The sequence below is a fragment of the Cavia porcellus genome, unplaced genomic scaffold (assembly GCF_034190915.1).
Source record: "Cavia porcellus strain 051 isolate PalLab524CR breed Dunkin Hartley unplaced genomic scaffold, mCavPor4.1 scaffold_20, whole genome shotgun sequence".
In the NCBI taxonomy this organism is placed as follows: domain Eukaryota; kingdom Metazoa; phylum Chordata; class Mammalia; order Rodentia; family Caviidae; genus Cavia; species Cavia porcellus.
In genome coordinates, this window is record NW_026947503.1 from 26,769,369 (window position 1) to 26,781,618 (window position 12,250).

The 12,250-nt window shown below is 38.4% G+C and overlaps 1 protein-coding gene across 3 annotated transcripts in view; it reads left to right on the plus strand.

Moving 5' to 3' along the window:
• Positions 1-601: 601 nt before the first annotated feature.
• Positions 602-12,250, plus strand: part of Txnl1 (thioredoxin like 1) — a 30,342-nt gene continuing 18,693 nt past the window's right edge. Inside the window, exons 1-2 of one of the 3 annotated variants that reach the window (XM_013157196.3) lie at positions 602-897; positions 11,287-11,383. In XM_013157196.3, the coding sequence (XP_013012650.1) occupies positions 800-897; positions 11,287-11,383 (195 nt within the window). In that variant the 5' untranslated portion in view covers positions 602-799. The remainder of the gene's footprint in view (positions 898-11,286; positions 11,384-12,250) is intronic. The other 2 variants (XR_010041401.1, XM_003473999.5) reach the window with 2 other exon arrangements.

The window sequence follows — 12,250 nt, forward strand, 5'->3', positions numbered from 1 at the left end:
AGTTCAACAAGAGATGGTGTTATCTTTTTGGCACTACTTACAATAGTACATGCACGATTACACGTAGAACACCTACATGTAATGAAATCCATGAATATTTCTAACGTTTATCTTGTGTGCAATAATAGCCTGCACCAAAAATAGAACAGGACCATTCTTAAAAGTTTTTCCAGAGATAGCAATATAGTGGAGCTCAAATTCAAGGCTTTGTGTATCCCAGACAAGCGCCACTCCCTCGGCCCTCCTTTTGATCTTAAGTAACAGTGGTCGGCCTCAAAAAAAAAAAAATGGGGCTCCCTTTTCGCTACCCTATCGCTGGGAACGCCTGGGGTGAAGCCTGAGGGTCTGGGAAACCAGGAGTACCTGAACTCTAGAGACCAATCTAAAACTGCGCACGTGACAGCCACACATCTGCGCCTGCGCCGCTCCGATAGCGTGAGGTTCTTCAACGTAGGGTGGAGCCATATACTGCGTTTTAGGATTGGGTGGTGAACGCCAAACCGGATGGCGCGGAAATGACGTCCAGGAACGCAAGCGCCTCCGGCACTGCCGCGCGGTGGCTGCTGGGTGCCGCTCACCTTCCCCCTGCTGCCTCTCCCCTCCCCCTCCCGTCCCCGCCCCCTCGGCCGCTAGCTGCCTGGCGTGACTCGGCACTGAGAGCCCCGGAGGAGACGAGGCTGTCGCCAGCTCCTTGTCCAGGCCTGGGCCTTCCTGAGCCTTTCGCCTTCCTTGCCTCGGTTTTCTTCTTCACTTCAGAAGCCGTCGCCGTCGCGGCCGCCCAAGCGGGCTCTGTGTCAGGATGGTGGGTGTGAAGCCGGTCGGGAGCGACCCGGATTTCCAGCCGGAGCTGAGCGGCGCGGGCTCCAGACTCGCCGTAGTCAAGTTCACCATGAGAGGGTGAGGCTGGGTTCGAGCCTGGGGCGCTCGTCTGTCGGTCCATGCTTTTCCGTTCACTTTTTCCGGGTCCTGGTTCCTTTGCCTCTCTCGGCTCCTGGAAAGTCCGGTGCTGGCCGCAGCCCCGGCGGCTGCCTGCATTAGGCCTCAGCCTTCGCGTCCGAGCCTCCGTGTGTGCGCTGGGTCGGGCGGGCCCGGAGGCCAGGCTGGCGCCTCCCGTGCTCGGAGATTCCGCCCGGCCCTTTCGAACGCTCCGAGCTGTGCTCTTGATGTCGCCCGGGACGCCTGGCAAGCCTGCTCTGCTCGTGCCCGTCCCGGTCTTTCTGAGAAGCCAGCTGTTTGCATCCCAGCAGCTCGGAACCTTAAATTTCTAAGTGCTCTGATTGTCCTCACTCCACATTTCTGTAAAGCCTTTGAAAGATTCAGATGGGGAAGCCCAACTAATACGAGTAGCGTGTAGACCTAAGGTTTGACTAGTGCAGTTCAAATTGTGTTACTGATACCTCAAGATGTTTTTAAATGTCTCTAACGTTTTTGTTTTTGTTTTGTGTGGCTTAGACCCCCGCCTGCAAGTGTATGCGATGCAGATACAAATAACAGTATTTACCTATGTATTGTAGGTAGAAAGGTGATCAGGCATCTGGATTTCACTAGATTGCATTTTTGATTTTACGATTTAAGATGACAGGATCATTGGTAAATTACAGCAAAATTTATAGGTCACAGAACTAGTGGACACGTCATATTGGTTATGTGATGATTGTAACATACTGTGTAAATCGGCATTGACGACCTAGATTCAGTGAGTGTATGTTAGTACCTATTTAGGTTTAGCGGTCTCCATTGCTCTTCTGGCATTATTTACACATATATTTCCTTGTTTGAAGTTACTGTTTATGTAACAAATTTTGTTATCCAAATAACTATAGAATAAGGTAATATTTTGACTCACAGCAAAAGTTGAGTACTTACGTGATAGCATTACAATTAGATAGTTTAGGGGAATGGAGGACTGCAGATAGAGACAAAAGTTAAGACATTTTTGGGTACCAGTCTCAGGCAGAATTGAAAATGGGCAGCACATTGGATTTACTAGGGTCGAATAGTGTGCCCATGTGATATGTAGACTTTTATGTTTCTAAATTGAAGAGGTTAGGTGATTTTATGTATATATTTTATGATAACGTCCAAAAAGGAATGTCAAGATTCTGTAGTTACACCTTTTCAGGTTTATTTTGTAATACACACCTTAATACGTTTGTTCAGCATCTAGGCCACAGTGAAAAGGAGATGAACAGTGAACTAATTTTTATTTCACTTTTTTAACCCTGATCAGCTGAAGCTTTTATACTTTTGTCCGTCAATATTTTCTCCCCTTAGTATAGAGGAAAAGACAAGAGAACTATATATATAATTACTGATTGAAGTTGAAAAAAGTGGGTAAATATTGCTACTATGGAAATTTACCTAGCAGTGTGATGTTATTTATGCATAGGCATAATTGTAGACATGATAAAAAACTATTACAATTTATCTTTAATGTAAATTCCACTATTCCAGTGGAATGAAAGTTAAATTTTCTTTGCAAATAAGTGGTTGAATTTAGATGGTATTTTTAGTTCAAACATCCATTTAGGTTATGTTTATAAACCTCACAAAATTTTACTTAGTTTTAAGAGTTCCTTTAACATGTAGACAAGTAATGTGTCTCTGTCCAAACTCATTGCCAGTCTAACTCTGGGTTTATGTGTATGTGTGTGTGTGTGTGTATAATTTTAAATATGATTTTATTTTTAATATTTATTTTTTGAAGCAAGTTTTTGTCATGTAGTACAGGCTGATCAAGAGCTCACTATTAGCACTGGCTGGCCTGGAATTTGTAGCTGTTCTGCCTCAGCCTGCTGGGATTACGGGCATGCACATCACACCCAGCTAGATTTACTTAAATTGATGTTAGTGTTGGAACCTCATGTATCAAAGTTAATATCATCCCATATTAAACTGAGGGCGTAGTTTTCTTTAGTACATTTTGGGGCGGTGGGTACTGGGAGTTGAACCCAGAGCACTAGCATTGAGCGATATTTGCAACTCATTATATTTTATTTTGAAAGCGGGTATGGGTAAGTTGCCCAGTTGGGCTGAAATTTGCTCCTCCTACCTCAGTTGCCCATAGTGCTGAGGTTTAAAGTTTCTTTTCCACTCCTGTTTCAAACCATATTCCTTATTTTCATCATCCATGCTTTATCTACCTTGTCTAAATTAATTTCACTAAAACTGTATGTACATTATTGTTTGGGAATCTTTCATGGTTCTGTAATATTTTTCTGTAGGCCTTTTAAAAATGGTTTTATATATATGTATATATATATAAGCATATCATAAAATTTTTCACTTCAGTTATTTTACTTGTGTGTTTTGTTTTGGGGGTGCAGATTGAGATAGGGCCTTGAAATACAGTTCAGGCTGGCCTTTCTTGAACAGAATATATACCTTAGACTGTCCTCAACTCACAGCAGTCCTCCTGCCTCAGTCTCCAAAATTCTGGGATTGCAGGCGTGTGCTATCACATCCAGATTTTTGTTTGTTTGTTTTTGTTTTTGCAACAGTGTTATGTAGTTCAGGGTGGCTTTGAACTCACTGTATAGTCTGGGCTAGCATCTACTTTGCAGCAGTCCTCCTGCCTCAGCTTCCCAAATGCTGGGATTGCAGGCTCACCCACCATCCTTGACTACCACTTCAGTTATTTTTAGGCATCCAAATCAGTGATATTGAGTTCATTCACAATTTGTGCTGCCATTATTATTACTTCATCATCTCTAAGAAAAATTCTTACTCATTGAATACTAACTCCCTATCCTCACTTCTCCAAAGAGACAAAACTGTACATCCTGAGTAATACAGAATCTCACCTCTACCTTCCTACTCCCTTGGTAACCTTTATTCTACTTTCTGTCTGAGAATTTGCCTTTTTGGAGATCTTACATGAGCGAAAACATAATATTTATTCTTTTTCCCAACATATCTCCCTTAGTGTATTTCATGGTTAATCAATGTATCATGTATTAGAATTTTTTCCTTTTATGGCTATATAAATATTCCATTATATGTATATACCACATTTTGTTTATCTGTTCTGTTGGTGGACCCTCATGTTCATATTTGGCATTTGTGATGCTGCTGGGCTGTGGACATTGGTGTACTAGGATCTCATGTAGTCTGCTTTCAATCCAGTTTTCTGTACATACTTTACTTTATATTGAAGAAAAAAATCCTTTTTATTAGAGTTAAACATATACAAAAATGTGCACAAATACCAAAATGTATGATTTTATGAATTTAGCAAGTGATTTTTTTCTGTTTAACCAAAACACAGATCAAGAGATAGATTTTCTATTTTCTTTTTGTGAGACAAGATCTTGCCATGTAGTTCAAACTGGCCTTGAACTCACTGTGTAGCCTAGGCTAGCCTCAAATTTACAGTGACCCTCCTGCCTCTGCCTCCTGAGTGCTGCTGGGATTACAGGTGTGTGCCACCATGTCCAGCAAGGCATACATCGATCATTATCAAAACCCTAAGTTCCATATACCAGACCTGCCAAAAGTCTCCTTCCTGTTACTCTGGAATATACATGTATTTTTTTTGTCAGACAGGTTCTTCCTGTGTAGTCCAGTCTGGCTTTGACCTCACTATATGGTCTAAGCTAGCCTTGAACTTGGAATTCTTATTATAGGCAAATCTGTAATTCCAGCACTGGAGAGGCTGAGGCCACAGGATTGCCTGGAGTTTAAGGCCAGACTGGGCTGCATAGTAAGACTACATAGTGAGATCAAGCTCATCCTGAACTGCATAGCCAAAAAACCCCACAACAAATCCAGCCTCCTCCCCAACACATGTAGTTTGATTTTGATAATTATTTTAGAAATAACAAAGGCACTATGTAGATCACTATTTTGTAATTGTTGGAATGGAGTTAAGAGTTGAGGGCTGAGACTAAAGATAGTGTTATCAGATTGTTCCTTTAAAAATGGCTCACTAATTAAATGTATTTAGGTCCTTTTTACCTCAAACAAGGAATTGAACGAGATAGGCCAAAAAACAATGTCAAAACTTTATTTGAAAAATGAGAGGTGAAAGGGTAAGGGAGAAACTGGCTCTGCAGAGCAAATTTGGGCCAAACAAAAGAGAAAAAGAAAAAAATAAAAGGACACCCTGGCTACTGTGAAGTCACGAGAGCGGACTCCTTGCAGCATCCTCTCCTTTATGCTGTCCATTTCTGTGGAAATCCCTGAGAAGTTTCACATGGGGCTGCGGGGTCCTTGGAATTACTTAGCATTGTTCTGAGTTCTTGGAATCACAAGGGCCTGCATGTTTCCCCAGCCAGTTTTGCCATGTCCTATCTCCTATTTCAATAGGAAATGGATCTAGGGAAGAAGGGAGAAGAGTGGCAAGAAAGGGAATTAAAATTACAGATGTAATAGGTATGTATATCAATTCTCAGCTGAATGTAATCGCTGTGTATCAGACATACACAAAAAACAAAAATAGTTGAGGTCTGGAATCAAACTCTAGGTCAGTACGTAATTGTTCTTGGGATTTGTAAAATTGAAATGAGGTTCTAAGAGTTTAAGGATTTAAACATAAATGTCAAATGAATACTACCTATCTTACATAATTAATAGGACTAATTATGGTTAAATCTGCCCCTTAGTAAATTGGCTACTTTTTTTTGTCTTTTTGAGACAGGGTGTCACTTTCTAGTTTGGGCTGGCATTGAGCTCACTTTGTAACACACACTGATCTCATGAAAATCATAATGATCCTCCTGCCTCAGGCTCCCGAATGCTACAGTTACAGGCATGTGCTACCACCCCTAGCAAAATTGCCTATTTCAAAGGTATTGCCTGAATAACTTAAAAAATGACTTAGAGAGTACATGTATTTTATTTAACATTTGTATGTGTTTACATAGGCTATTGCTTGAGATAGTACATTGTCTACTATATCAAATAGGGAAGAAGTAATTGTTTTAGGTTACATTGATCCTTTATCTATTGTAGTAAGCTAGAGGTTTGTTTGTACTATTGTCTCACAAAGCATAATTTAAAATCCTTCAAAAAAACCCTTCCATACCCCATTTTTGGGTAACAGGAATCGAACTCAGGACCTTACGTTTGCCAGGAAGGCACTTGTGTTGCTGAGCTATATTCCTGGCCCCTCCGTTTTATATAATACACTAAACATGTAAATTTTTCAGTTAAAGAAAAGGTTTAAGGTAGAAAAACAACCATTTTTTCTATCTGGACAAGGTCTAGACTGTTTTGGAACAAATTAAAAGATTCTAATCTTTGGCCAGTGCTGATAATCAAAGTCTTTTTAAAAAGCTATTTATTATTTTGAAGAAAATGAGACATTATGGTAGCCATTGTTGATTTTCTGTCATTTCATTTTGAATTCTGTTATGTTTCCTTTGATTTTATTATGTGTGATGGTATGGACAAAGGTTTTGAAGAAAATGAGACATTATAGTAACTGTTGTTCTTGTTCTCTGGTTTTAAAGTCCTGTAATGCTTTCATTCTTTTGTCTAATTGGTTTTAATCTGTTTTGTATTATTTGATTTCATTATTTGTGGAGGTATTGACAGCTATTTTAAAGAAAACAAAGAGACATTATGGTAGCCATTGTTAATTTCCTATTGTCTTGTTTTGAAATCCTATAATGCTTTCCTTCTTTTGTTTTGATTGGTTTTATACTATTTTGTTTTGTTTGATTTTATCGTGTGTAAAGGACAGCTATTCCAAAGAAAACAAGAGACATTATTGTAGCCACTATTGATTTCCTGTTGCCTTGTTTTATCCCCAGCCCCCTTGTTTTGAAGTCCTGTGTTTCTTGCATTGTTCTGTTCTGATTTGCTTTGTTCTGTTGTTTTGTTTTATTCTCTTTAAAATAAAAAAAAAGAAAAAGGAAAATTTATTTATTTATTTAGAGCAGGAAAATTATTGGGGAAAAATAATGTGGAATAGGGATAGCACCTGAGAGATGGGGTGGGTGGTTTCCTTGAGTGGGTTGCAGTCTTTATAAAATACAATTTTAAAGTTCAGACATGCTAGGTTATAAGTTAGGAAATTTTTCAATTAGTCTAGTTTTTTTTGTTTGTTTGTTTTTTTAAGAATCAAAGGGTTTAGGCAGAGATTTAAAAATACACACTCAAATAAATAAAGTGTGGGTCCTTCAAGAGAGAGGCCTAGTCCTTATTTTATATAGAGAAATTGGGTGACTTGATCTCAGTGACTAAAAAAAGGTATTCTTTTTCTGGAAGGGACCTGGGGATTAAACCCAGGGCTTTATGCATGCATGTAAATCACATATTATACCACTGAGCTACCTACCTGTTTTTTTTGTTTGTTTTGAGACAGAGTCTTGGTGTACAGTTTAGGCTGACCTTAAATTCATTGTGTAGCCCAGGCTAGCCTCAAACTCACAGTGATCCTCAATCTTCAGCCTCCTGAGTGCTGGTATTATAAGCTTGTGCCACAGTGCAGGCCTGTTTACTCTTGAATACACTGTTAAAGGGAAACAACATTTAAAATCACTAATCAGACGGGTATATAGCTCAGCAGCACAGTTCCTGCCTGGCATGAGGTTGTGAGTTGGTTTTCTGATACAAAACGACAACAGCAACAACAAGAAACCTACTAAAATCACAATCAACTGGGAACGGTGGTGTGCACCTGTAGTACCAGAATGCTGGGAGGCTAAGGCAGGAGAAGAGGATTGCAAATTTGAGCCCACCCTGGGCAATTTAAAAACTGTCTCAAAAAAAAAAGGACTGGGGATTTAGCTCAGCGGCATAAGCACCTGCCTTGCAGGCGGTTGTGAGTTCGATCCCCAGTACCGATTTAAAAAGGGGGGGGCAAAACAAAACAAACTCCAAAAAACCAGGCTGGGGATGGAGCTCAATTGTTGAAGCCCCTGAGTTCAATCCCTAGTATCCTCTGAAAGCAAACAATCCCAAAAAGCACTAGTTAACATGAATGACTGTATATGAAAATATGCTGTAATATTTATGTGTGCTTTTTATTTGTATATTTGTGCTTCTTTACTTTGACTTTTGACTAAAGTTCCAACACATGGATAATTAAAGTTGAAGATTCTAAATCAGGTTAAATCTTGAAAGCAAACAATTATTTACTGGTAACTGTCTTACTTTTCTCTTTGTTGAGACAAGATACCTGACACTCAAAGTTAAAAGGGGAAAGGTTGATTTAGCTTTCAATCTGTAAAGTTTTCAGTCCATCATCTGCTGGCTCCAAGGCAAATTAGCACAGTACACAAGCATCACAGAGGAAAAACAGTTAATAATAGCAGAAGGTAGCAAAACATTAAGGGACAGCCATAGATCTTTCTATCCCTTATAGTTTATCCGGGCTACTTAAGGCAGATAGACACTCTGGATGTAGCCACCTCTGAAAAAGCCCCACCTATGACTGCTTGAAGCTTTGGCCAAAAATCTGAACACTCAGCTGTAACAGTAACACTGCTTGATGGAATCTGTTCAGCTACAAGAAATAATTATATTTAACACATAGCTTATACATGATTGCTTACTAGGGAGATATCAGTATAGTGTGGATATTGTTAGATGATAAGTGATATAATAAAAAAATAGATAAATGTTTAATGAAAAGCACTGTTACAAAAGGAGACATTGCTTTTAATCCCTTTCACCCTCACTCCATTACATTATTCATCATTCTTGCCACTTTCTGAAGCAGTTCTGGAAGTCTGTTTTTCTGTTGTATTTAGTTATGTTGTGGCTGTCTCTTCCATATGCTGAAACTGTTCAAAACATTTTACTCTCATGGTCATTTTGACTTTGGAGAAGAGCCACAAATTTCTAAGTGCGAGATCTGCTGAATAAGATGGTAAAGGACACACTGTAACATTTTTTGGCAGAAAGTATGGTAAACGTTTGGTCAACACAGGATGATCCAAAAATATTGTGAATGTTTAAATTAAAAATTGTTATTACAGTAAGAGGCACTTGCCATTAATCTTCTTCAAAATGCTTTCCCTTCTTTGAACATTTACCCATTGTTTTTGGCTGTATGTGTCATAAGTTTTTCAGTAATTTAAGTGTTCACTCTATTTTTTGATCACGCCTGTGTAGTTTTTTTTGTTGGATTTTTTTTTTTTTTTTTTTTTTTTGTCTTTTTCCTTTTTATCGGTACTGGGGATTGAACTCACGACTGCCTGCGTGCACGGCAGGTGCTTATGCTGCTGAGCTAAATCCCCAGCCCCCTTTTTGTTGGATTTTACTTAAGGTTTTGAATTGTCTTTTCACTTTTAATGGCATCTTAATGAGTGAAAAGTCTTATTCCTATTGTCATTTATTAAATATATTCCAATATAGTAGTCTTTTCTTTTTTGTTTAGTACTTTTTGAATTAAGAAACCTTTGCTTACTGTAGATTTTTTTTTGGGGGGGGTACCGGGGATCGAACTCATGACCTCACTTTTGTCAGGCAGGCATTTATGCCGACAAGCTAAATCCTCGGCACCTCAGAATTTTAAAAGTATCCAATGTGTTTCTTTTTAAAGTCCATATTGGGGCTGGGGATTTAGCTCAGCGGCATAAGCGCCTGCCTTGAAAGCAGGCAGTCGTGAGTTTGATCCCTGGTACTGATAAAAAGGAAAAAGACCAAAAAAAAAAAAAAAGAATAAAGTCCATATTTTTTTTTTTGCATATATTCACATCTACAGTTCATCTGGATTTAGTTTTTGTGTATAAGGTAGGGAGTGAGGATTCATTTTTTTCCCCTATGAGAAAATACAGTCCATCTAATACTACTTATTGAAAAGAATGTCCTTATTTATTTATTATTTTTTGAGATAGATTTTCACTGTATAGTTCAGGCTGATCTTGAACTCACTGTGTAGTCCAGATTGACCTTGAATTTACAGCTATCCTGCCTCAAGTCTCCCAAGTGCTGCGATTACAGGCATCTACCATCACGTACAATTTGTATGCTTCTAGTTACTACTTTTTAAAAAAAAATTTATTTGAAAGTAATAAAAATGCAACAGCACAAGATAGAACAAAGCCAATCAAGACAATGCAGTGAAATTGGTACAGGGTTTTACAGTAGAATACTGGGATTGTAGTAATAGGTACTATGATATATCTCTTTAACTTCACAATAGTTGTCCAGTCAATTAGGTATAGCAAAATCAAACCAAAAATAGAACATTATAAAACCAATTGAGAATACTGAATAGAGCAAAAGAAACATAACAAAACAAGTGAAAACAACCTTTGCCTTCAAACAGAAGATAGAAGGAAATCCCCCATATTTGCTGTACTGCATATATTCTTCCAAGAGATGCTGAGACATCTATCCCCAGTAGCTATGGGGGGGGGGTGGTGCTTGATTTTCAGCCCACATGGCAGTAGGCTCACAGGTAATGGTTTTCCTCCTGGCCCACGCTGTGGGCATTTACCAGGAGGCAGGTGAATAAGCTGCCTGAGTCCCACCATGGCCAGATCTTGGGAGTTTTGGTTCTCCTGGCCCTTGCCGCAGGCGCTTACCAAGAGGGCGGGTGAATCTCTAGTTACTACTTTATAATTGTTCTTAACGTTTTGTAATGATTCATCTTTGAGTCTCAGTATGGCTTAAGTTGTTTTTGATATTTCTTTATAAAACTTTGTTACTTTTACAAGGAAAAATTTAATGGAATTTTACATCAACTCTAAAGATCAAATTGAAGAAAATGGTTATCTTGGCAACATTAAAATTTTTTTTTAGCATTGCGTTTTTCAGTTCATAAGTACAGTGTATTCCTCCACTGGGGGAGTTTCTTTTTAATTTCTGAGAACAGTGCTTGGGAGGCTTAATATTAAACCTGAGATTTCTATAATACCTATACTCATTAAGACAGTGTATATACGGCCAGCCATGATGATGCACTGCTGTAATCACAGCACTTGAGCGGCTGAGGTAGGAGAATTGCCATGAGTTTGAGACCAGCGTGGGGTACATAGTTCAAGGCCAACCTGAACTGCACAGCAGGACCCTGTCTCAAAAAAAAGACAATATAGTATTGACACAATTGTTGTGTTCATATCTCTATGGAAAAGCCTAGTCTTAAGCCAGAAGTGGCAATTCATTTTATGTTTCAGTTGAGAAGTACTTTTAGAGTATAAATTTGCCAGGTATGGTGCTGTACACCTGTATTCCCAGCACTGGGGAGACCGAGGCAGGGGAATGGCAGTGAGTTCAAGGCCAGCCTGATTACATAGTGAACTCCTGTCTCAAAAAACAAACAACAGCAACAGAATAAGAGTACAAATTGGTATATAGTCTTTGGTATAATTTCACCTTTCCTTTTTACAGGTGTGGACCGTGTTTGAGGATTGCTCCAGCTTTCAGTTCTATGAGTAATAAATATCCCCAGGCTGTTTTCTTGGAGGTAGATGTGCATCAGTGTCAGGTAAGGGAGAAGAGTCCTTTTTAAACTTTTTAATCAGCTTGAAATCCAACACTAATATCATCCATTAATTATCTCAATGCAGTTATTCCTTTGAATACAGGAAAGTGCCAGGCGGATGTGGAGGCACTTGCCTGTAGTTCCTGTATTCAAGAAGCTGAGGCAAGAGGATAACCACAAGTTTGAGGCTAGCCTGGGCTACATAATGAGTTCATAGTTAGTCCAAACTTCGTAATGAGACCTTGTCTCATAAAAACTTGCCCAAAAAAGCAGGAAAGAAGAAAAGAAAAACTGCATGTCATTTTGCCACATTAGTTAAGAAAAGTAGCACATTATTAATAATTTCAGGTTTGTATAAATGTTTGTGATTTAAAATTAATATATATTACACTCAAATCTATAATTTCGTATACTACTGAAGCAATGGCTAATTTAAGTCATGACAGGGAATTCTTGGTTATAGTTTGATTTGAATTTGTCATTTTGTTAATCTTATCTGCAAAGCTGTGTATTCAACAGAAACTTTAAAATATTGTTGATTGAGTCTCAGTGTTGTGGGTGTGTTACCCTAATGAATTATTTAAAATGGCTATATTAATAGTTTTGCATTTTTATGTATGTAGAAATATGGGGAATTGATGAGAAAAAATTTGAGAGTCTCTTTCATGTACTAATCTTTTATTTTAAGGAATCTCTTTGTAGTATTATAGCTATTTCTTTTTTTAAATGAAGTTTTGTCTTTGCTACATTTCTGAGTGTGGAAAAATTTTAGAATATTAAGTAGTTTAGTAGTATGGGTAGTTAGTAGTTTGGGAATTTAGCATAAGTTCTACATTATACTTTTATAATTTACTATGTCTCTGGTCCTTA